This window comes from Salmo trutta, chromosome 36 (assembly GCF_901001165.1).
Source record: "Salmo trutta chromosome 36, fSalTru1.1, whole genome shotgun sequence".
NCBI classification, from domain to species: Eukaryota; Metazoa; Chordata; class Actinopteri; order Salmoniformes; family Salmonidae; genus Salmo; species Salmo trutta.
The window spans coordinates 40,663,219-40,690,439 of NC_042992.1; the positions used below are offsets into that span (position 1 = coordinate 40,663,219).

The following is a 27,221-nucleotide window of genomic DNA, read 5'->3' on the forward strand; positions in this document are numbered from 1 at the left end:
GGGCTTCATCGAAGAGAGAAGTTTGTCCGACTCATCTAGCTAATCCTTGCCTGACATTAGCATAGAATTACTCCGCCACAGTGAAATGGGCTACTTCTATGTGAATTAATGAGGAGGTGGAACACACCTCACTGTTACAAAATCATGTAAAATTGACAAGTTGAAACATTTTCTATAGATAATTAGCAGGCAGCGTGCCTTGGTTTGAGGGCAGCTATGGTTAAATATTCTTTATTTGTCAAAAAGCAGTCAAACATCGATCATCAAGTGACCAGAATCAGACCCTCAATATTTATTTGAAAGGAGCTTCAAGATCACTGTGCACTTTCACCACCCTGTGAAGTACATCATAAGTTATTTCATCTGTAGCCTAATAAACTGCATGGTTTCCCGAGTCTAAGTGGGAGGACCACACATCATATCATCGAGTGACTCCAAGTTTACTTCGACATGATGGTTTTTATATCAATATATTTGCACATAAATGCATTTCCACCGCCATTTCTAGCATAATTAATTTTTCCAGCACATAAAGATCCCACCATGTTGAAGGAACCAATTATCTGTCAGCATTTATAAAGCTCTTGAAAATGTTCTTAAGTTTCTTCTCATGTTTCTTCTTGAAAATAAAGTTATTGTATATCTTAATGTTGTTAAGATAGCTTATTCTCATGGACGTGAGAAAATAAACTAATGAAAGAAATTGAACATGTTTAATTGAAAAAAATCAGTATTGATTGTTTGAAATCCCCCCCCAAAAAAGAAATTGACCAGTATCATCAATAAGAAATATGCTAGTTAGTAGGCTAACTCGGTTGCATAGCAACAATCATCTTAAGATAGTTAAGAAGTTTGTAAGAAAACATTGAGAAGGTTTAAGACAATCATAAATTCTTAAGAAATGTTTGAGGAATTGCACCTAAACTTTCTTATGAACTTTTTTTTTTTTTTAAAGAAGCTTCTTAGGTTTTTGCGTTAGAAGTGTTTTGTGAATCTGGGCCCAGGGCCTGGTTTTGTGCCCTTCCGCTTTTGCGCCCTTCCGCGTCACTTTATACTCAGAAGATTTCCGCTAAACATAAAATCAAGATATTTATCTGTCTTTCTGTGACCACAGATAACTTCAGAACAAATGTGACTACACTTACAAAGTTACCAATTTCTTTGCATTGTTACTAACAAACGAAAAATAAAAATATGATTAAATGAAAACCGAGATGACTGTATTAGAAATATAAATACAGTGTAGGCTACATACTGTAGATCTATTATTTCAATGACATTACAATCCATTTCATGTTTTCAGTTGAGTTTAATTTAACTATTTGTATGTTACTGTCTGTAATTTTTGCTTCAATATATTTCAGTATGTTTAACATGTGCACAATATGATTTTGTGCATTATTATAGGGTAAGCATTATGTCACGTCCTGACCATAGAAAGCTTTTATTTTTCTATGGTAGAGTAGGTCAGGGCGTGACAGAGGGTTTTGTCTAGTTTATTAATGTCTATGTTGGTTCTAGTTTATTTTTTCTATGTTGGGGGTTTGGTCTAGTTTATGTATTTCTATGTGGGTTTTTTTTTAATGAAATGTATGCATTCACTACTGTAAGTTGCTCTGGATAAGAGCTTCTGCTAAATGACTAAAATGTAAATGTACATTTCTATGTTTTTTTGGGGGGATGATCTCCAATTAGAGGCAGCTGGTCATCGTTGTCTCTAATTGGGGATCATATTTAAGTGGTTGTTTTTCCACTTGGGTTTGTGGGCGATTATTTTGAGTAAGTGTATGTTGCACCTCTTCGTCATGGTTTGTTTTGTTTATGAGTTTATTTGTATGTCTTGCATAGTTTCACAGTTTAAATAAAACGTGGAACGAAACACGCCTTGGTCCCATTCTTCAGACAGCCGTGACACATTATAATAAGCCGTCTCAATATTTGTAGCCATAGGTGATAATATGTCTCTATGATCTGATCCCTTGTCAGTATTGTGGATGAATTATAATGTTAGGTAAGATATGAAAAGTAGAATGCTGATCAGTGAAAAGTAGAATGCTGAGCAGTGCTGCCTTTCTTTCAATCCACGACGCACTTAGCGAATGTTTTCTCTGCATGAAGTTTTGGGAAATGCGTGTTACATCTTCGGCCATTGTAGGAAAGATGCTTCATTAAAACATTCGTAAGCCTAAGTACAATCGCTATGGGGAAACCTGGCTCAGGTCTGTTTGACTTGGCTCCACCTGAATCTACCAAAATATTAACTTTTTGTCTTTCATTCACTCTGCATATCTCTGAATTTGTCTCTTTTGTCTTTGTCTTGCTCTGTTCACCAACAGTATTCCAGCTGAACCCCTGCCTGACCAGAGTGATCCCGGAGAGCGGCCTCCTCATTTGCATCGGTTGGGTCCTGGGCGGCATCATCTATGGGGCAGACAAGGTGCAGACCTTCAGGCTGCAGCCCTTCACCTTCTTCTTCTACCTGCTGCCACAGATCGTCCTGGACGCGGGCTACTCCATGCCCAACAAGCTGTTCTTCGGCAACTTGGGCGCCATCCTGGTTTATGCTGTTATTGGCACCTGCTGGAACGCTGCCACTTTGGGACTCGCGCTTTGGGGGTGCTGGTTGGGCGGGGCCATGGGTAAGGCAGGCAACTTATACGTCCCAAATAGCACCCAATTTCCTATGCTAGTGCACTATTTTTGACCAGATGACCCTGGTCAATAGCAGTGCACTATATAGGGAATAGGGTGCCATTTGGGACAGGCCCAACCAAAGCCCGAACTGACCACCATAGAACAGATCAATATAAAGGACAGGTTCTTCTATAGTTTTCCAATGACTGAAACTGGCATTTGTGAGGTCCTCAGAGTTAATGTGTAAGGTAGATCAAAGATCTGAGATCATAACACCTTTTACCCTGGGCCTCTGTAGGTAATATCGACACTGGTCTCCTGCAGTTGTTGTTGTTTGGGAGTCTGATTGCTGCTGTGGACCCCGTGGCTGTGATTGCCGTGTTTGATGAGGTCCATGTCAACGAGGTCCTGTACATCCTGGTATTTGGGGAGTCCCTTCTCAACGACGGCGTCACAGTGGTCAGTCTCACAAACTTGATCATCCTCATTCATCATTATTAGGTTGCGTCCCAAATTGCACACCTTTCATTATATCAGCCATACTCAATAGGCGGTGTCAATACGGACCGTGAGCCTCAAGCTGCACTGTCGTTATTTGGCAGGGCATCAGCAGTTTTACTTTTTTATTGTCAGTCATTGCTTACCTTAGTGAGCTATTTATTACAGTTAATCAACTAGCCCATGTCAGCAAACATTTTTAGCTAGGTTTTTCAGCCTATTGATTTTGTTGTAATGTTCGAGTTGCTCAGATATCACATGAACACACATAAGAAAACATGGAAAAATCTATTTAATTTTAGGATATTAGCTTTAAAACTGCACAAATGTTTTTTTTACTACGCCCATTATGACAATCCGATAATGACAATATCCATCTGGACCTTTCCCATCCTAGGAAATTTGCGAGGTTTTACCTTTCTGAAATAGTATTTCAATACCCCTGTCCTATATAGTGCACTACTTTTGATCAGTGCCTATATGCCATTTTGATTAGCCTCCTTTCAGATTTTCGTATCATTCAATTTTCTTCCTCTGAAAACGCTTTCACGTCCGTGTCGTTGTTGCTGAGGATCATTAGCCATAGTTGATCATACTTCATGTAAGAAAATTGACATGTAGGCTAATAAAATCATTATGGAGAGCAGACCAAGCTGTAACAGTTTGAACCTGACGCATGGCACAATAGTTGGGCCTGTCATCCCACTGGGCACACCACGTCATTTCAACGTGGACATTTAGGTAATATTTGCTTGAGATGTTGATCAATGAGATTTCAACTGTTATTCACCCACTCAAAAAGGCAGACAGAGTTTGTTGAATTCCCAACGCTTCTTTGAACCATCTAAAAGCACAAGCACATAATAATAGAAAAACAATGTCTGATTTTTGGTTCAGTTGTCGTCTAAATGTGTTTCAAACATTTAAATGCACAGAAAAGTTGAAGTGTCTTTATTTTTACCACAACTTAATGTGTTATCACTGTGCTTCATCTAGAAACACAATCGAATGACCTGAATTGCAGTTGAGATTACATTAAACGTAGTAATCAATGCTGTTTGAGATTCTGCGCAGATTATTATAGCAATTGTGAAGAGCTCTAAAAAAAAGACCTGCATCCTTTTCATGCTACAGTGTCTTAAAGTATTCATACCCCTTGACTTATTCAACATTTTTTTGTGTTACTGTCACGGTTGTCGTCGGTTAAGGAGGACCAAAATGCAGCAGGTATGTGTATGCTCATCTTGATTTTTTAATAAATACAAAATGAACACCAAAATAACAAAGAATGAACGATCAACAAAAACAGTCTGGTAAGGCACAAGGCTAAACACAGAACAATCACCCACAAATAACAAACACAAACACACCCTACTATATGGGACTCTCAATCAAAGGCAGATAGACAACACCTGCCTTCAACTGAGAGTCCCAACCCCAATTAACCAAACATAGACATACACTCACTAGACTCCACATAGAAATACCTAAACATAAACCAAAACCCGGAATTACTAAATCAAACACCCTTTTAACAAAACACACCACCCTGAACCACATAAAACAAATACCCTCTGCCACGTCCTGACCAAACTACAAAACAATTAACCTTATACTGGCCAGGACGTGACAGTTACAGTCTGAATTCAAAATTGATTAAATATACACTACTGTTCAAAAGTTTGGGGTCACTCAGAAATGGCCTTGTTTTTGAAAGAAAAGCAAATTATTTTATCCATTAAAATAACATAACATTGATCAGAAATACAGTGTAGACATTGTTAATGTTGTAAATGACTATTGTAGCTGGAAACAGCAGTTTTTAATGGAATATTTACATAGGCGTACAGAGGCCCAATTTCAGCAACTCTCACTCCTGTGTTCCAATGGCACGTTGTGTATAGCTAATCCAAGTTTATCATTTTAAAAGGCTAATTGATCATTAGAAAATCGTTTTGCAATTATGTTAGCACAGCTGAAAACTGTTGTCCAGATTAAAGAAGCAATAAAACTGGCCTTCTTTAGATTATCTGGAGCATCAGCATTTGTGGGTTTGATTACAGGCTCAAAATGGCCAGAAACAAAGACCTTTCTTCTGAAACTCGTCAGTCTATTCTTGTTCGGAGAAATGAAGGCTATTCCGTGCGAGAAATTGCCAAGAATCTGAAGATCTCGTACAACGCTGTGTACTACTCCCTTCACAGAACAGCGCAAACTGGCTCAAACTAGAATAGAAAGAGGAGTGGGAGGACCCGGTGCAAAACTGAGCAAGAGGACAAGTACATTAGCGTGTCTAGTTTGAGAAACAGACGCCTCACAAGTCTTCAACTGGCAGCTTCATTAAATAGTACCCGCAAAACACCAGTCTCAACTTCAACAGTAAAGAGGCGACTCCGGGATGCTGACCTTTAAGGAGAGCTCCTCTGTCCTGTGTCTGTGTTATTTTGCCCATCTTAATCTTTTATTTTTATTGGCCAGTCTGAGATAAGGCTTTTTCTTTGCATCTCTGCCTAGAAGGACAACCATCTCTATAGCACTCCACCAATCAGGCCTTTTTGGTGGAGTGCCCAGATGGAAGCCACTTCTCAGTAAAAGGCACATGACAGCCCACTTGGAATTTGCCAAAAGGCAGCTAAAGGACTCTCAGACCATGAGATTCTCTGGTCTGACAAAACCAAGATTGAACTCTTTGGCCTGAATGCCAAGCGTCACGTCTGGAGGAAACCTGGCACCATGGTGAAGCATGGTGGAGGCAGCATCATACTATGGGGATTACTTTCAGCGTCAGGGACATGGAGACTAGTCAGGATCGAGGGAAAGATGAAGGAGAAAAGTACAGAGAGATCCATGATGAAAACCTGCTCAGGACCTCAGACTGGGGTGAAGGTTCACCTTCTTACAGGACAGCGACCCTAAGCACACAGCCAAGACAATGCAGGAGAGACTTTGGGACAAGTCACTGAATGTTGTTGAGTGGCCTAGCCAGAGCCAGGACTTGACCCAGATCGAACATCTCTGGAGAGACCTGAAAATATCTGTGCAGTGACGCTCCCCATCCAATTTGACAGAGCTTGAGAGGATCTGCAGAGAAGAATGGGAGAAACTCTCCAAATACAGGTGTGCCAAGCTTTTAGTCATACCCAAGAAGACTCGAGGCTGTAATCGCTGCCAAAGCTGCTTTAACCTGTTTGGGATAGGGGGCAGTATTTTCACGGCCGGATAAAAAAACATACCTGATTTTAATCTGGTTACTACTCCTGCCCAGAAACTAGAATATGCATATAATTAGTAGATTTGGATAGAAAACACTCTAAAGTTTCTAAAACTGTTTGAATGGTGTCTGTGAGTATAACAGAACTCATATGGCAGGCAAAAACCTGAGAAGATTCCATACAGGAAGTGCCCGGTCTGACAATTTATTGTCCTTCTGTAGCCTCTGTATCGAAAATACAGCATCTGTGCTGTAACGTGACATTTTCTAAGGCTTCCATTGGCTCTCAGAAGGCGCCAGAAAGTGGAATGAGCTAAGTACTCTGGGCTAAGTACAGCAGCTCTGTTTGTTACTGGCCTGCCTGGGGACAGTGACACTGGAGATGTGCGTCCACGAGACTACTCCATTTTGTTCTTTCAGTCTTTGAATGAATACAACGTCGCCCGGTTGGAATATTATCGCTATTTTATGAGAAAAATTGCATAAAAATTGATTTTAAACAGCGTTTGACATGCTTCGAAGTACGGTAATGGAATATTTTGAATTTTTTTGTCACGAAATGCGCCCGCGCATTACCCTTCAGATAGTGACATCAACGCACGAACAAAACGGAGCTATTTCAATATAACTATGGATTATTTGGAACCAAAACAACATTTGTTGTTGAAGTAGAAGTCCTGGGAGTGCATTCTGACGAAGAACAGCAAAGGTAATCCAATTTTTCTTATAGTAATTCTGAGTTTAGTGAGCACCAAACTTGGTGGGTGTCAAATTAGCTAGCCTGTGATGGCTGAGCTATCTACTCAGAATATTGCAAAATGTGCTTTTGCCGAAAAGCTATTTTAAAATCTGACACCGCGATTGCATAAAGGAGCTCTGTATCTATAATTCTTAAAATAATTGTTATTTTTTTTGTAAACGTTTATCGTGAGTAATTTACTAAATTCACCGGAAGTTTGCGGTGGGTATGCTAGTTCTGAACATCACATGCTAATGTAAAAAGCTGTTTTTTGATATAAATATAAACTTGATTGAACAAAACATGCATGTATTGTATAACATAATGTCCTAGGAGTGTCATCTGATGAAGATCATCAAAGGTTAGTGCTGCATTTAGCTGTGGTTTTGGTTTTTGTGACATATATGCTTGCTTTGAAAATGGCTGTGTGATTATTTTTGGAAGGGTACTCTCCTGACATAATCTAATATTTTGCTTTCGCTGTAAAGCCTTTTTGAAATCGGACAATGTGGTTAGATTAATGAGAGTCTTGTCTTTAAAATGGTGTAAAATAGTTGATTGTTTGAGAAAATTGAATTGTGGTATTTTAGTTGGTTTTGTATTTCGCGCCGTGCGATGCCATTGGCTGTTGGCTAGGGGTTCCGCAGGCGGAACGGCATTCCGCTAGCGGAACGTCTGTCCTTAACAGGTTAACAAAGTACTGAGTAAAGGGTCTGACAACTTATGTAAATATTATATTTCAGTTTTGTAGTAAATGTGCAAACATTTCTAAAAACCTGTTTTTCCTACGTCGTTATGGGGTATTGTGTGTAGATTGATGAGGATTTTTTAAATCAATTTAAAATAAGGCTGTAAAGTAACAGAAATGTGGAAAAAGTCAAGTGGTCTGAATGCTTACCAAATGCATTGTATAATTATCCAAGCAGAACATTCATCTCCTTCAAATCTTGATATTTGCTTGCGTTGACAAACAAAAACAACTTAATATCCATTTTGTCTTCAATTTAATAAATTATATGTGGGATTCATGTATCCATCTCAACCAAAAATCAAAAGTCAAATCAAACTTTAAATATACTTAACTTAGATTTTTAGGGGGATTGAGATGAAGACGTTTATAAAACATATTAAAACATACACTACATGACCAAAAGTTTGTGGACACCTGCTCATCGAACATCTCATTCCAAAATCATGGGCGTTAATATGGAGTTGTTCCCTCCTTTGCTGCTATAAACAGCCTCCAGTGTACTGGGAAGTCTTTCCACTAGATTTTGGAACATTGCTGGGGGACTTGCTTCTATTCAGCCACAAGAGCATTCGTGAGGTCAGGCGTTAATGTTGGGCGATTGATTAATGATTAACTTGTAGCCTAAACTTGAAATCAATCAAAGCTTGAAACCCTTATATATGTATTGTTTATTTTTAGTTGGGTCCTGGGTTGAAACACACTATATATACAAAAGTATGTGGACACCCCTACAAATTCTGGATTCTGCTGTTTCAGCAATACCCGTTGCTGACAGGTGTATAACATCGAGCACACAGCCATGCAATCTCCAGTAGACAAACATTGGCAGTAGAAAAGCCTTACTGAAGAGCTCAGTGACTTTCAACGTGGTACCGTCATAGGACGCCACCTTTCCAAATAGTCAGTTAATCCAATTTCTGCCCTACTAGAGCTGCCCCTGTCAACTGGAAGTGATGTTATTGTGATGTGGAAACTTAAATTATATTTAAAAAATGTACATATGAACACACTAGTAATAGATCATTTATTGTATTGCTGAGAAAAGGGGACACAGTCTTCCAGGAAATCATCCACTGCTCTACACACATGAACTGAAATTAGGCTAACTATTAGAAGTTTAGCAAACATAGCTGTAGATAGATCAACTTTCCAGTAGGAGGTGCTGCCTGGCATATACTTTTTTCTGATAGTGGATATAATGTTGTTTCAGGTACAAATTCAGGTACAAATTTTATACAAGGTTTATCTATGTTGTCACGCCCTGACCATAGAGAGCCCTTGTTTCTCTATGGTGTAGTAGGTCAGGGCGGTACTAGGGGGTATTCTAGTTTAAAATGTCTATGTTGTGTTCTAGTTTTATTTTCTATGTTGGTGTTTTGTATGGTTCCCAATTCGAGGCAGCTGGTAATTGTTGTCTCTAATTGGGGATCATATTTAAGTAGCTATTTTTCCCACCTGTGTTTTGTGGGATATTGTTTTGTTTGTGCATGTGCACCACGTAGTCACGTTTTGTTGGTTGTTTATTGATTTATTGTTTTTAATAAATATTTGGAACTCAACATCCGCTGCGCTTTGGTCCCGTTCTTACGACAAACGTGACAGAATAACCCACCAAACCAGGACCAAGCAGCGTGTTCACCAGGTAAAGGAGTTTGGACATGGGAAGAAGTGATGGGTGGATGCGAAACCCTTCCTTGGCGGCAGACGGAAGGTAATAATGGAGGACAGCGACGATGCCAGGGTTCGCTGCCACAGAAAGCCCAAGGACCACCCCTTGTGCCCCCCACCCCCCCACAAAAAAACTTGGGGTTGCCGGTCGAGCCAAGGAGAGTGCCAGAGCCCGAATGGCAAACTCTGGAGGAGCGTGTCAGGGAGGCAATGGAGAAGTTGGGAGAGAGATGAGAGATGTTGTGCAAGTGTGTTCTGCTCAACATTCGACCAGAAGATCCGGTTAGCAGTCTGGTGAAACCTGTGTCGGCTCCACGCACCTGGCCTCCAGTGCGCCTCCCCAGTCCAGTACGTCCTGTGCCTGCTCCTCACACTCACCCTGAAGAGTGTGTCACCAGTCCGGTGCAACCTGTGCCGGCCCCACGCATCAGGCCTCCAGTGCGCCTCCTCAGTCCGGGTACGTCCTGTGCCTGCTCCTCTCACTCGCCCTGAAGTGCGTGTCCCCAGTCCGGTACGTCCTGTGCCTGCTCCTCGCACTCGCCCTGAAGTGCGTGTCACCAGTCCTGTGCCACCTGTACCGGCTCCACGCACTAGGCCTCCAGTGTGCATTCACAGTCTAGAGCTTCCGGTGACTTTTTTCACGGTCCGGAACCTCCTGCGACGGTCCACGGTCCGGAACCTCTTGCGACGGTCCACGGTCCGGAACCTCCTGCGACGGTCCACGGTCCGGAACCTCCTGCGACGGTCCACGGTCCGGAACCTCCAGCGATGGTCATAGGTCCGGAGCTTCCAGTCAAGGCGTCCTGTCCAGCTCCAAAATCGGAGCCTTCTTCTGCGCCAGTGCCCAGTCCAGGCACGGCGTCCAGTCCAGCTCCAGGGCGGGAGCCTTCCTCTGCGCCGGTGCCCAGTCCAGGCACGGCGTCCAGTCCTGCTTCATGGCAGGAGCCTCCCTCTGCGCCGGTGCCCAGTCCAGGCACGGCGTCCAGTCCCGCTCCAGGGCCGGAGCTTTCCTTTGCGCCGGTGCCCAGTCCAGGCACGGCGTCCAACCCGGCTCCATGGCCGGAGCCCTCCTTTGTGCCGATGTCCAGGCACGGCGTTCAGCCCGGTGCGATGGCCGGATCCGGGGTCTGGGCGGGGGCTACAACCTACACCGGAGCCGCCACCGACACTAATCACCCCCCCTACCCTCCCCATTTGGTTTCAGGTTTTGCGGCCGGAGTCCGCACCTTTGGGGGGATACTGTCATGCCCTGACCATAGAGAGCCCTTGTTTCTCTATGGTGTAGTTGGTCAGGGCATGACTAGGGGGTATTCTAGTTTATAATTTCTATGTTGTGTTCTAGTTTTATTTTCTATGTTGGTGTTTTGTATGGTTCCCAATTAGAGGCAGCTGGTAATTGTTGTCTCTAATTGGGGATCATATTCAACTAGCTATTTTTCCCACCTGTGTTTGTGGGATATTGTTTTGTTTGTGCATGTGCACCACGTAGTCACGTTTTGTTGGTTGTTTATTGATATATTTTGTTTTGTTAAGTTTCACTTTGGAATAAAGATGTGGAACTCTACACACGCTGCACATTGGTCCCGTTCTTACGACAAATGTGACATATGTTGAAAATGGGTTACCATGATGACATAATCCTGGGGTAGAAATGTCACCCTCAAAACAACAGTTGCTGACTTTTTACAAATCCAATGTATTTTCCACGTAGATTCCACATCACAATTTGTTGACAAATTACATTGAACATTAATTCAACATTTTTGTGCCCAGTGGGATTGTATTGAAGTAAAAGTTTTACCCTCAATTCAATCTTTGCAACACTGGTTGAAATTAGATCAACCAGTACTGTTTTCATAACTTTTGCAAATCTAAATGTGTTTTATGCTCATATTCCATGTCACAATACGTTGATAAATTATATTGAAACAATGTTGATTCAACCTTTTTTTTTGTGTGTAAGGCGCTCTAACCGTATTTGTCCCATGATGCAAAAAATAATATAGATATATTTAACTCGAAGTGTTTTTAAATATACGCATGGGTTTTGAAACAGAGATAAATATGCAGATGTATCGTTCATTTATCTCCATTCTGAACACCTTCTCCATAAACTACATACTAATGTTGTGCCAAACAAATTCTGCATTTAAAGGGATTGCCTTAGATAAATGAACCGAAAAACTCCTTGATCAAATTGGTAGGCCACCCAGTGGGTGTGTTTTCTGGCATTTAATTAAATCTATTCAGTGCGCACAAGGTGCCACACACACAAACCTCGTTACACACGTGCATAGGGTAAGTCTGAATACGCCCCTTGGTAAGGAATAGGGTGCCATTTTGGACACACTTAATGTGTATATTAGTTTTTTGCAAAACACATTTACTTAACTTTTTGTAATGTGCTAAATAAGAAGTATGTGGACATCCGAGTGTAATGACATTCATCATTGGAAACCTAAACCCGACAAATGAAGTACAAAGGCAATACACAAGACAAGTCATGTTGACTGAACTGCACCGGTCAGTCACACTCTTTACTTCAGAGAATGCTGTCTGTTTGTTGGCCTACATAACATCAATCATATACAAATAGTCCAAGAATACCATTTTAATCTAATGGATTATTTTACACAATTGATTCAATTAATTGTAACACACTAAATAATGTAACGTTCAATTTATTTGGTTGCTTAAGCTCCTCAACTCCTCAGTGACCAGTCATCTTTATTTCCATGTTCCCTCAGGTGCTGTTCAATGTGTTTAATGCATTTGTGTCGCTTGGAGGGCCACAAATCGACATTGTAGAGATCATCAAAGGCATAAGTACGTAAGAGCGCCACACCTTGGCTACGTCCAAAATTGCACCCTATTCCTTATATATTGCAATTATTTTACATTTGACATTTTAGTCATTTAGCAGACACTCTTATCCAGAGCAATTTACGAGTGCATACATTTTTTCCAACTTCCTTATATAGTGCACTTACCTGCGCTATGTAGGGAATAAGGTGCCAGTGTTTCATTCTCAGACCAACAAATAGAGCCCTGTCAGATAGTCAATAGGTACAGCTTATTGTGCCGACTTTAAGCAAACTGTAAGGGTAATGCAACAAGCAATAGAGTATGTAATCTGTCTAACCCAGGGGTAGGCAACCCTGGTCCTGGAGAGCGTTTTTTTATTTAACCGACCTGGAAGACCAGGTATGTTCAATTTAGGCAATCACTGAACTGATAAATTAGCTCAGTTGGTCAGGTAGGGTATCTAGTTGGGAAAAAGTCCTGCATTACCTGCGGCTCTCCAGGAACAGGGTTGCATGCCCCTGGTCTAACCAACATTTTATATATTCATTAAATAATGACTTACTTGTTTGCCTCTATGTCCTTCTGACTCTCTTCTTCTTCCTCCTCCTTCTCTCTCTTTTATCACCTTCCCCTCTTCCTCCTCTGCTCTGTGTAGTCTCATTCTTCGTGGTGGCGGTTGGAGGCTCCCTGGTTGGTGTCGCCTTTGCTCTGCTGATCTCGCTCCTGACCAGATGCACCAAGAACATCCAGATTATCGAGCCAGGCTTCATCTTCGTCCTGGGCTACCTCTCTTACCTCACAGCCGAGATGCTCTCCCTATCCGCTATCCTGTCGTAAGTCTTTCTGACTGTTATGTTGATTTATTATGCTATTTACTGTATACCCTTTCTGTTAGGTTTTCAGTGGAACACCCCTTAACATGATATTTCCACTTACCTTGGCTTAGTTTTTAGATATGTATTTCAGTTACTTAGTACACTCTTAGAAAAAAATGAGCTATTGTAGGGAAGTCGGCTGACTAAAGACCAGGCCAATTCCAAATGCCTGGTAGTTGGCAGACCATACCCAATACACATCTACAACGGTAGAGATGAAAAGACGTGACACTACCCAGTCAATCTTTTCCTCCATTGCCAATGCACTCTGGATTAAGGCGTCTGCATGCTTCCCAGACGAAACAGTTTGGAAGAGTTTGTGCATATATTATGATGACATTTTGTGATGTTATTGTTTGTTTTGGACTTTTTGGCTATTCGGCCACACCAATTTTTGGCCGAAGTCGGTAGCCAGAGTCTATGCACCTTCGTTGGTGATTGGTCAACAGTGATTGGTCAACTTCAATAAAGTCTTTGTTGTCATTCAACGAGAGATGACTCGTTTTCATGCACATTTTTTCATTGAGAAATACTGCACCAAACATCTTAGGTGTAAAATTGCGCGACTAAGGTCTCCTTGGCAAAAAGGTCACAATTAATGACAGATTTCTTGAGTTATCTTAGATTAATTCAGACTATTTTGGGGGTGGTTATGGCATCTCAAAATGGACAAACAGTGCTATTGTCGCTTTTTTCTCGTTTTTCAAGCGAAGGTCTTTTAAGGGAGTATGCGAGCTCATGGTTCGTGTGAAGCTGACTGAAGTATGCTGATGCCTTGACAAGATAACACTCCAGAGGGCCATTACATGGCAAAACATCCACTTCACACGTTTTATCCAAGACAGGGTGACACAGTAATAGCAGGGGCCCGCCAAATGGTTTGCCCTGCTCTAAAAGGACAGAATCCAGACCATTCAAATGGAATCAGGAAAACATTATTGTTAACACCAAAAACCTTGCTTTTTGGGAGAAATCATTACATAAGGATCCAGGCTGGGAGGCAAGAAGTGTACTGATGCATGTTATGATCATTGTGTGCTGTAGAAATGCTAAATTATATTGTGTATTCTAAACTTTGTGAATAACTTCTATTTCAAAGAGAGCATGTCATGTTTTGTATCATTATGTAGGTAAAATTATGCCCTGAACAATGACCCACCTTTCCCGGTTGTAAAAAGGATTTATCCATCAATAATGGAACAATATTAAATTCCCTAATGAAAAGAATTCTGCTCCCTGGGGCTGGGTGCACCACGGAATGTTTCAGCCAATCAGGCAAGGAGCCTCAGCACCTAGCCTCGCCCTCACTGTCCATTCGACCTGAACAATAAAAGCGTGGCTCGAATAATAGCCACAGCTGACCAAAATCCTTCTGCTGCCAGGACATCAGCATAGTTGGTAACTGGAAAGAGCCCCTTGCTTATTGATCCCCTCGATCTCAATGAGTGGAGGCCAAACACCAATATTGGATTTTTAATGTCACAATGGCTCTCACAATAAAGATTGCAGATTACGCACCTGTTTTTAGGTTAATGTAATATACTTTTGACTCAAATCCAATTGCCTTTTACTTCCCTTGAGGCGCCTTTGTAATGTAAAATATGAGGATGACTCACCAGTATGTGGAATAGTAAGAAATGAAAGTTCCGGCCTTATAAACAAACTATTTCATGCAGAAAGCACACTAATCAATATTAATAAACACAACTTCAAACACTTCTTAATGCTATTCATTAAACTCTAACATCCAGTAATGTCTCCATTATCAAAATAATATATTATGCCCACATCTAGAGATGAACAACAATGCAAGAAGTTGTAACAGCCCATAGAATTTACAGAGGGGAGGAAAGTCATGCGTGGCGGCCTGACTTTGAAAAAAAAAATGTAAGAAGCAGCTCGTTAAAATGTTCTTGTTAACAAAAACATCACTGTACTCTGAGAAATGAACCACACATTAGCATCCTCACACGGGCATCACCATAATGTAGCGGAGTGGCCTAACATTATTATAATGTCTAATTAATTGGGTAATTAATTATGGAATATAAAATATGTATTGAATAAAAATAGGATTTGAATGGATTGCCAAGATTGTACAAAGCTGTCATCAAGGCAAAGGGTGGCTACTTTGAAGAATCTCAAATATAAAATATATTTTGATTTGTTTAACACTTTTTGAGTTACTGGGTCAAAGACATAAAAGGTTTTCAAATTAGCAAAAAAATAAAACAGCAATTACAATTCCCTAAAATAGTTTTTTTATGTTAATTGGTGTGTCACCTATGCCCTTATTTTAGTTATATTCAACAATAAAGCCAATAATTAACTTTTATTGTGATTCATTTCAATGTACCCTAGTAAAATGTCATTCAGTATCACACTAATCACAATACCATGCTTAGACTGGCAGAAATATAACTACCCAGAAAGAAATGACATTTTATTTGGAATACCACATATTTGATGTGTCACGGGTACAACTCCATTTTTTTTACAAAAACTTCCTGCCTTACTGAAAGAAAATCTAAAATATATGAAAATATCTTTCACTTCATCCTTTGAGATTTGTTTTTGTCTCTTGAGTCAACAAAACAAAGTCCTTGTATTTTAATATAAATACTGGTGTTATACTGTATGACAATATTTCGTTACCCTGAATGACACATATCACTACAGCCCACAAATATTGATTAAATGGGATTCCTTCAGAAATAACAATAATGATCCTGTGGACTATTATTAGTAGCAGCAATAGTATTTTTCAAGGACTCAGATGGTTTCTCCAACTCTGGAGGTGCAGGTTCATGTTGTACTTGTACAAGTTGTTCAGGGGGCTGCTCAAAAGAGTTTCCTTCAGTGGATACTGTAGTTAAGTTCATCACCACATTCATTTGTTTGATTTTTTTGACGGCGCCTCCTCTGATTTAATCTCCATTTTTCCCTCTCTTTTTTCAGCATCAGATTGTGTCATTGTATGGATCGGTGGATGATCAGGATTGACATGCTTCTTTCTTCTCTGATAGCTAAATTTTTTTTAATAGTTTTGGCACTGGCACAGAATAGGATTCACATCCATTAAATGTTATTAGTAGTCTATTAATAGTAGGCTATACAATGATAACACTTAATCAATGTTTAAAAGTTAAATCAACTCCCTCTCCCTTTCTCCCTCAAACATGTTTTGTTACTATTTCATTGCTAATGCTAATAATAATCACTTTACTATAATTTGAGCCTGCGGCAACACTTTACATTGCATTAAGTTGCATTACTACACGATTATTACATGATAGTTAATGTAATTATACATTATTACACCTTAACTTGTTATGGATAGGGGGCAGTATTTTCACCGCCGGACAAAAAACGTACCCGATTTAATCTGGTTATTACTACTGCCCAGAAACTAGAATATGCATATAATTATTGGCTTTGGATAGAAAATACCCTAAAGTTTCTAAAACTGTTTGAATGGTGTCTGTGAGTATAACAGAACTGATATGGCAAGCAAAAACCTGAGAAGATTCCTTACAGGAAGTGCCCTCTCTGACCATTTCTTGGGCTTCTACACTCTCTTTATTGAAAACTGACGATCTCTGCTGTAACGTGACACTTCCTACGGCTCCCATAGGCTCTCAGAAGGCGGCAAAACGCTGAATGATGCCTTTGGAGCCCCTGGCTGAAAAACAGTAGCGCATTTGGATAGTGGTCGATCAGAGAACAATGAGACTGGAGGCGCGTGGACGAGGCGACACCATGTTTTTATTTTTTCGTCTTTGAACAAAAACAGGGTTTCCCGGTCGGAATATTATCGCTTTTTTACTAGAAAAATCGCATAAAAATTGGTTTTAAACAGCGGTTGACATGCTTCGAAGTACGGTAATGGAATATTTAGAATTTTTTTGTCACGAAACGCGTCGGGCGCGTCACCCTTCGTCACCCTTCGGATAGTGTCTTGAAAGCACGAACAAAACAGAGGATATTTGAACATAACTATGGATTATTTTGAACCAAACCAACATTTGTTATTGAAGTAGAAGTCCTGGGAGTGTATTCTGACGAAGAACAGCAAAGGTAATCAAATTTTTCTAATAGTAAATCGGAGTTTGGTGAGGGCCAAACTTGGTGGGTGTCAAAATAGCTAGCCGTGATGGCTGGGCTATCTACTCAGAATATTGCAAAATGTGCTTCCAGCTATTTTAAAATCGGACATAGCGATTGCATAAAGGAGTTCTGTATCTATAATTCTTAAAATAATTGTTATGTTTTTTGTGAACGTTTATCGTGAGTAATTTAGTAAATTCACCGGAAGTTTGCAGTGGGTATGCTAGTTCTGAACGTCACATGCTAATGTAAAAAGCTGCATGTATGTATTGTATAACATAATGTCCTAGGAGTGTCATCTGATGAAGATCATCAAAGGTTAGTGCTGTATTTAGCTGTGGTTTGGGTTTATGTGACATTATATGCTAGCTTGAAAAATGGGTGTCTGATTATTTCTGGCTGGGTACTCTGCTGACATAATCTAATGTTTTGCTTTCGTTGTAAAGCCTTTTTGAAATCGGACAGTGTGGTTAGATTAACGAGAGTCTTGTCTTTTAAAATGGTGTAAAATAGTCATATATTTGAGAAATTGAAGTAATAGCATTTCTAAGGTATTTGAATAACGCGCTACGGGATTCCACTGGCTGTTGAGTAGGTGGGACGATTTCGTCCCACATACCCTAGAGAGGATAAACAAGCCTTTAATCTTGAAATATTTTGTTGTTTGGTACATGGCCTCGCATGCGAATCCTTAAAGAGCTGAGTTGGGCTAAAGCTTAAGAGGGGGTGAACGAACGATGCAGAATGGGTGTAGGCAAAGAAGAGCTCTCCAGTAGGTGTACCAATACGTTCAAGGGACCTCTGCGTTCATTCACCTCTGGTCTGCTCGCCTCGGATAGGATAAAGTAATCCTTCTAACCCCCCCCCAAAAAAGATATAGATGTACTATTGTAAAGTGGTTGTTCCACTGGATATCATAAGGTGAATGCACCAATTTGTAAGTCGCTCTGGATAAGAGCGTCTGCTAAATTACGTAAATGTAAATGATTTTCTCAAAAGTGAGGTACAAGTTTATCAACCTTCAAATAACTACTTTCAAAGCAGTTCTTCAACTGTAGTGTATGATAAAAAAATTCTAGCTCGAGTCTACTTTTATCCAATGTAAAAACCATTTCAAATGTTGCTACATAAGACCAAATTGAGCTGGTCGGTCACATATATGAATGTTATCTGATGTTAGCAATTTATTGATTTCATGAACCTTATTTCTAAGGCTACATATATTAATATGGGCTAGTTCAGCCCTTCCTGAGTAGCTTAATGTGACATAATGTGGTAAAGAGCAAACAAAGCAAAAAAAAATATAGAAATGTCCTTGTTTTTGAAAGAAAAGTACATTTGTCCATTAAAATACCATCAAATTGATCAGAAATACAGTGTAGACATTGTTAACGTTGTAAATGACTATTGTAGCTAGAAACGTCATATTTTTTTTATAGGATATCTACATAGCTGTTCAGAGGCCCATTGTCAGCAACCATCACTCCTGTGTTCCAATGGCACGTTGTGTTAGCTAATCCAAGTTTATAATTTTAAAAGGCTAATTGATCATTAGAAAACCGTTTTGCAATTATGTTAGCACAGCTGAAAACTGTTGTTCTGATTAAAGAAGGAATACAACTGGCCGTCTTTAGACTAGTTGAGTATCTGGAGCATCAGCATTTGTGGGTTCGATTACAGGCTCAAAATGGCCAGAAACAAAGCCCTTTCTTCTGAAGCTCGTCAGTCTATACTTGTTCTGAGAAATGAAGGCTATTCCATGAAAGAAATTGACAAGTAACTGAAGATCTCGTACAACTCTGTACTGGTACAACACTGTGTACTACTCCATTCACAGAACAGTGCAAATTGGCTCTAACCAGAATAGAAAGAGGAGTGGGAGGCCCCGGTGCACAACTGAGCAAGAGCACAAGTACATTGGAGTGTCTAGTTTGAGAAACAGATGCCTCACAAGTCCTCAACTGGCAGCTTCATTAAATAATACCTGCAAAACACCAGTTTCAACGTCAACAGTGAAGAGGCGACTCCAGGATGCTGGCCTTCTAGGTAAAGTTGCAAAGAAAAAGCCATATCTCAGACTGACCAATAAAAAGAAAAGATTAAGATGTGAAAAAGAACACAGACACTGGACAGAGGAACTCTGCAATCCACAACAATGTTGCTCTGTCTTGATTGTCCCTCGAGACAATCTGATTCTTCTGTCGTTGTTGTCATGGATTCACATACAGAGCTGATGTCCTCTCTCAATGACTTACAGATTGCTGTCATCTTGCCATTCTCATGTTTAAACTCATCGAGCTGACCCTGGGAGAACTGCAAACTGTTCTTCACATCCTGGACCTCTATGGTCAGGTTGTCTATTATTTTATTTGTTGACTACACCAATATTTGGACATAAAACTTAAAGATATTATCTTGTTGTTGTAACAATTGCTTTTAGAACTCTTTTTGTTAGTTTAAAATATCCTTTACCTGTGATAGAGAGATGTCGCGACTTGACCTCGTGTCGTATCATAATTCTGAACAGTTGTAACCTTGCATCTGCAAAAACCCGAACCTTACTTATGATTCAGTACCACACAAATTGGTTTAATTATTTATTTACTAGCTATCTAAATAGTAACACAGGTTAACTCCAGACGAAAAGTCAAAAAAGTTATACTACAGTTTGTAGAATCATGTCAAACGATGTATAGAATCAATCTTTAGGTTGTTTTTAACATAAATCTTCAATAAAATTCCAACCGGACGATTCCCTTCTCTTTAGAAACGAAGATGGAGTAGGCTCGCTCCCAAGGCTGAGAGTGTGACTGAACTCGTGCCTTATTCTGGGACACCTATTTCCAGAAGCTCTTGTTGGCTTCCTACTCACAGTAAAAGCCTGAAACAACGTTCTAAAGACTGTTGACATCTAGTGGAAGCCTTAGGAAGTGCAACATTAACACTGCAAATTGAATAGGGATTCACTTAAAAAAACTACAAGCCTCAGATTTCCCACTTCCTGGTTGGATTTTTCTCAGGTTTTTGCCTGCCATATGAGTTCTGTTATACTCACTGATATCATTCAAACAGTTTTAGAAACTTCAGAGTGTTTTCCATCCAAATCCACTAATAATATGCATATCCTACCTTCTAAGTCTGAGAACCAGGCAGTTTAATTTGGGCACGTTTTTCATCCGGATGTGAAAATACTGCCCCCTATCCCTAAGAAGTTTTTAACAGAGATAAATCCATCATGCCACACCTCATTGGCGAGGTCTCTTAGCTCATGGGGTGACATCGTATCGTCATACGCTTTGCGTATGATCACAAATGATCTGAGGGACCTCTGCATGTTGTCTAGGAATAAGGTTTTTCAATTATCCTCTTCCTATGCACTGGGTGTATACGCCCTTGGAAAGAGGGCCCATTTAATCCTGTCATAGTAAGTTCTAGGGTCCTCGTGGTATCCTGGTTTTACCTGAATGGCTTTCAAGAAAGATTCTGTGAAGTCATATTTAAAACTTCTTCAGGATTGGTGGGTCCCCTGCGGGACTGTTGAGCTAACGTAGGCTAATGCGATTAGCATGAGGTTGTAAGTAACAAGAACATTTCCCAGGACATAGACATATCTGATATTGGCAGAAAGCTTAAATTCTTGTTAATCTAACTGCACTGTCTAATTTACAGTAGCTATTACAGTGAAAGAATACCATGCTATTGTTAGAGGAGAGTGCACAGTTTTGAACATGAAAAGTTATTAATAAACAAATAAGGCTCATTTGGGCAGTCTTGATACAACATTTTGAACAGAAAAGCAATGATTCATTGGATCAGACTAAAACTTTGCACATACACTGCTGCCATTATGGCCTTTCTCTTGCATTTCAAAGATGATGGTACAAGGAATAGTTGTTTTTTCGTTTTATTATCTTTTACCAGATCTAATGTGTTGTATTCTCCTACATTCCTTACACATTTCCACAAACTTCAGTGTTTCCTTTCAAATGGTACCAAGAAAATGCATATCCTTTAGGGCCTGAGCTAGAGGCAGTTAGTTTTGGGTATGTCATTTTAGGTGAAAATTGAAAAACGGGGGCCGATCCTTACCCGTAATATATTCATGTTAAGTTCCACACCCGTCCTATGGTTTATTACCTAGAGAGTAATCCTGATCTGTATCTGACCCCAAATCTAATCATGTGTCCCGGTAAACCCTTCATCCGAGATCATGCAGATTGTCTGTGCGGCCTAGAGCCGTTTTCTGAGGATGAACGATGTCAAGCTGCGGTGTCCGCTAAGGATGACGTAACAGCCACGCAGGTTGAGATAGCTGGCAATTCGTGGCTCGTCAGTACCCCGGCCAGCCCCCCTCCCAAATCCAACTAGAAGGAAATATAGTACACCTAGGTGATGTTGCGTTGTACTACTTAGACTCAGATAGACATGATAAAGTGCGAGGGAGAGGAGGGAGAGAGGTGTTTACCTTTTACCTTTTTTGCAATGCACTTTCTGAACTGTTAAAGGCAGCAATACGCAACAAAATGTTTAGTCTACTGGAAAACCACATGAAGAAGAAGAAAAAGGAGAGCGAGTTGCCACTCATAGGCTGGACAATAGAATGAGTCAAAATTCACCCAAGGCTGAAAATGGCAAAAGAACGTTGGCTAAGCTGGAACACTTGCGCGAGCCCATAGCAAATGAATGGAATGGAATGTTCGCAGAGGCTGTTTTGACTGGAGTGATGCTTAGAATTCCATTTCGCCTAAATGGCATCAAAAATGTAGCCCTTTTTATTTTACCACTACAATCTGTTCTTAGGACAAAACTGAAAAATAACAACTTGTGTAAAAAGTTAACATCCGCACCTTGATGGTGCCAAGTGTGCTTATGTTTGCATAACGAGGAAGTAGGAAAGAAATGGCAACTTCTGACTATTTCTGGTCTAGCGTTTGATGACATCGAGATACACTGCCCAGCCTTACATAATTCAAGAGAGGAGATTCTCATTATTAAAATGGTGTCCAAATTGAAAAAATCTAAATATACACATTCAAGATATTTGGCGAAATATACCAACATGCTTCTCCATAGGAAAACAATGGGGGGAGCTCAGCGTTCCAAGGGCAAAAGGTATTTCGGGTCTACGGTTTGATGACAACGAGATACTCTGCCCAGCCTTACATTATTAGAAAGAGGAGATTCTCATGATTAAAATGGTGTCCAATTTAAAAAATCTAAATATACACATTGAGAGATATTTGGGGAAATAGACAGACATACCTATATTTCCCAATAGTGAACAATGGGACGACCTCAGAGTAATTTTTTGTTGTTTACATTTGAACTATAAACAATGTGAGCAGGTCTCCATTGCCAACAATAGCAAAGCAGGAATTGTGACAGTACAATAAACTTGGATTAGAACGTTCGGAAGGCGAGTTGGTGCCACAGTGTTCAATAGAACTAATAGGAGCTGGCAGGGTGAAAAATGCCCTAAAATAAGGCCTGTTTTTTTTGTGATTACTTCAAAACTACGACAGGCAGCTGGGATATATGGTAATATTATGAAACTGGGCTCCACCGCGGATGCAATGAACTAGTTTTTATTAGAAAAAAGCATTGTTAAAAATGTAATGTGTCCAGCCGACCACTCAGCAGGCAGGGGAGGGGCTGTGCTTATGCCGTGAACGAGTAACACAGGGAGCAGGGAGGGAGGAGGGCGGGAGAGACGATGAACAGCAACCAACCAAGCCGACTCACGCTATATTTGAATAATAGCTGCCGTAGGTAGGTTTTTTATCATCCAATAGGAGCATGTAGTACCTGTCTTGACTGCATCAAATTGGGAGATGCTAGTTAAGCTAGCTAGATAGGAAGGCTAATTGAAGCTGCATGTGCTTTCTTGTCCTACAGTTACAAATAACAACAACTCCATTCAGAATATTACATAGCAGCCTACATGTTGGCTCTTGGTCGTTGTAGCCTATCCTTCTCCTTTAACTTTTAATTCTGTCATTTTAATTCAATATTCTATTGATTAGATATCTCCTAACTTTTGCCACACACTGAGGCTCCATGACTAGCCTATTGCCACTTTGATGACTTGTGATTGGCCAACAAAAAGCTACACGCGCCACTCTCGTGAAAAGACAGGTGGGAATAGTCAATTATTATGAACCAGTCCACTTGTTTCTAATATGAGTTGGATTATATTAATATTGATATGAAATATATGTATATGTATGGAAATAAGTTATTGATCTATTATATATGGATTCATGATGTATGATTTTTGTCAACAATTTGCCCTCATTTACCTGGGTACAGAGGCCAGGCAAAAACCCCTCCCTCCCCATTTCCCTTGCAACTTTGAAGCTTCCCGCAGATGAACCAGTCCACTATGCTGTTCCAACCTGCTGATGCAAGACAGAATGAGAAGCTGAGCAGTCCACGACAGCGGGTCGTTAGGGGGGGACCTCGAGGGTCCTCAAAAGGATAATAAAAAATATTACTATTATTATTATTTTTTAATTATTCCCAGCTCACGAGGCCCCTTGATGATATGAGGCCTGAGGCAATTGTAACTCCACCAGTAACAGCACCGTAACAGCAGGGGCCCGCCAAATGGTTTGCCCTGCTTTTAATGGACAGAATCCAGACCGTTCATATGGAATCAGGAGAACATCCTTGCTTTTTTACATAAGGATCTAGGCTGGGAGGCAAGAAGGAAACTGATACTCTGAACAATGACTCACCTTTCCTGGTGGGCAAAGGATGTATCCATCCAATAATGAAACAATATTCAATTCCCTAAGGAATTCCCTAAGGGATTCTTCACCCTGGGGCTGGGTGCACCTCCTGCTACCACGTAACATGCTACCAAAGAACATTTCAGCCAATCAAGCAAGGAGCCTCAGCACTTAGACCCGACCTCACTTACCTCACTGTCCATTCAAACTAAACTATCAAAGCGTGGTGTGAATAATAGCCATGGCCGACTGAAATCCTTCTGCTGCTCAGACGTCAGCGTAGTTGGTAACTGGAAAGTGGCCCTTGCTTATTGATCTCCCCCCAATCTCAATGAGTGGGGGCCAAACACCAATATTGGAATTTGAACGATTGTCCTCTGCTCTCGCTTCCATCTCAGTTGGACGAAGACACCAACCTGGAACTGTTTGAACAGGGACCTTTCGCACTGAAAGGATGTTTGTGAATCCGAGAGATTGAGCTATTACTGAATTACACGTTAGCACATTCAATGCAGCCCTTTCTCACTCCTATTGGTGTAACTTTCTTTCACTTAAATTCCCTGCTTTGTCTCGTTTAGAATCATCGTGATTATAGTTTTTCTATCCTTGTGAGTTAAAAGAAACCATCCTCCTATCCCTACCTGCTAAGAAAGTTTCCTCAGGACTTAAATGATAGGTGGTGCCCCGTTTACTGTAGAATATGGATACATTCATATTTTATATTCCATAATTATTTACCCAATTAATTAGACATTATCGTAAGAACCTAAAAAGGTTATTCGGTTGTCCCTATAGGATAACCCTTTGATGAACACTTTTTGGTCCCAGGTAGAACCCTTTTTGTTCCAGGTAGAACCATTTTGGGTTCCATGTAGGACCTTTCCACAGAGGGTTCTACATGGAACCCAAAAGGGTTCTACATGGAACCAAAAAGGGTTCTCCTATGGGGACAGCCGAAGAACTCCTTTGGAACCCTTTTTTTTCTGAGAGTGTATGTATGAGCCATTTATGACCCTTGAGGTCAACTATGTCATAGCTCTCTATTTACCATCATATACAGTACCTACTGCATTTTAGTATATGTTCTAAGTGACATGACCCTTTTCTTGCTGTGCCATAGGTGTACATTCTGTGGGGTCTGCTGTCAGAAGTATATCAATGCCAACATGGACGAGAAGTCGGTCAGCACGGTACGATACACAATGAAGGTGTTCGCAAATGGCTCAGAGACCATCATCTTTGTCTTCCTCGGCATCTCGGCCATAGATCCGTCTATATGGGTGTGGAACACAGCCTTTATCCTCCTCACACTCCTCTTCATCTTTGTGTTCAGGTTCATAGGTGAGTTTGGGTCAATCTTTAGTATGATTTTGTGAGAGGGGGAATCAATGGAGATTCTATTCCGCTCAATCTCTATAGGATGAACAATATTGTAGTTTGGAAGTTTAGGCAATTGCCAACTTGCAATCCCTGTGTGTGTAGTTCAATATTATACACAAGGATTCTCATTGAAGGCTTCACATTACCAGCACTGACACGATGTGTGTGTATGCAGAGATTGGAAAAAGATGCATCTAAAAATAGCTTGTTTCAAATACGAAATACCCGACAGGCCAATGTATCAAAATAAAATAAAAGGATACTTTTGTATAGTATTGTATCTAGACTAAATACAGGAATTTTAATATATATATATATATATATATATATATATATATATATACACTGCTCAAAAAAATAAAGGGAACACTTAAACAACACAATGTAACTCCAAGTCAATCACACTTCTGTGAAATCAAACTGTCCACTTAGGAAGCAACACTGATTGGCAATAAATTTCACATGCTGTTGTGCAAATGGAATAGACAACAGGTGGAAATTATAGGCAATTAGCAAGACACCCCCAATAAAGGAGTGGTTCTGCAGGTGGTAACCACAGACCACTTCTCAGTTCCTATGCTTCCTGGCTGATGTTTTGGTCACTTTTGAATGCTGGCGGTGCTTTCACTCTAGTGGTAGCATGAGATGGAGTCTACAACCCACACAAGTGGCTCAGGTAGTGCAGCTCATCCAGGATGGCACATCAATGCGAGCTGTGGCAAGAAGGTTTGCTGTGTCTGTCAGCGTAGTGTCCAGAGCATGGAGGCGCTACCAGGAGACAGGCCAGTACATCAGGAGACGTGGAGGAGGCCGTAGGAGGGCAACAACCCAGCAGCAGGACCGCTACCTCTGCCTTTGTGCAAGGAGGAGCAGGAGAAGCACTGCCAGAGCCCTGCAAAATGACCTCCAGCAGGCCACAAATGTGCATGTGTCTGCTCAAACGGTCAGAAACAGACTCCATGGGGGTGGTATGAGGGCCCGACATCCACAGGTGGGGGTTGTGCTTACAGCCCAACACCGTGCAGGACGTTTGGCATTTGCCAGAGAACACCAAGATTGGCAAATTCGCCACTGGCGCCCTGTGCTCTTCACAAATGAAAGCAGGTTCACACTGAGCACGTGACAGACATGACAGAGTCTGGAGACGCCGTGGAGAACGTTCTGCTGCCTGCAACATCCTCCAGCATGACCGGTTTGGCGGTGGGTCAGTCATGGTGTGGGGTGGCATTTCTTTGGGGGGCCGCACAGCCCTCCATGTGCTCGCCAGAGGTAGCCTGACTGCCATTAGGTACCGAGATGAGATCCTCAGACCCCTTGTGAGACCATATGCTGGTGCGGTTGGCCCTGGGTTTCTCCTAATGCAAGACAATGCTAGACCTCATGTGGCTGGAGTGTGTCAGCAGTTCCTGCAAGAGGAAGGCATTGATGCTATGGACTGGCCCGCCCGTTCCCCAGACCTGAATCCAATTGAGCACATCTGGGACATCTTGTCTCGCTCCATCCACCAATGCCACATTGCACCACAGACTGTCCAGGAGTTGGCGGATGCTTTAGTCCAGGTCTGGGAGGAGATCCCTCAGGAGACCATCCGCCACCTCATCAGGAGCATGCCCAGGCGTTGTAGGGAGGTCATACAGGCATGTGGAGGCCACACACACTACTGAGCCTCATTTTGACTTGTTTTAAGGACATTACATCAAAGTTGGATCAGCTTGTAGTGTGGTTTTCCACTTTAATTTTGAGTGTGAATCCAAATCCAGACCTCCATGGGTTGATAAATTGGATTTCCATTGATTATTTTTGTGTGATTTTGTTTTCAGCA

The 27,221-nt window shown here is 40.9% G+C and overlaps 1 protein-coding gene across 1 annotated transcript in view; it reads left to right on the plus strand.

Moving 5' to 3' along the window:
• LOC115176105 (sodium/hydrogen exchanger 3) overlaps positions 1-27,221 on the plus strand; it is a 58,369-nt gene that overhangs the window by 9,845 nt on the left and 21,303 nt on the right. Inside the window, exons 2-6 of the mRNA XM_029735917.1 lie at positions 2,337-2,639; positions 2,933-3,093; positions 12,249-12,327; positions 12,962-13,139; positions 25,140-25,360. Of these exons, the coding sequence (XP_029591777.1) occupies positions 2,337-2,639; positions 2,933-3,093; positions 12,249-12,327; positions 12,962-13,139; positions 25,140-25,360 (942 nt within the window). The remainder of the gene's footprint in view (positions 1-2,336; positions 2,640-2,932; positions 3,094-12,248; positions 12,328-12,961; positions 13,140-25,139; positions 25,361-27,221) is intronic.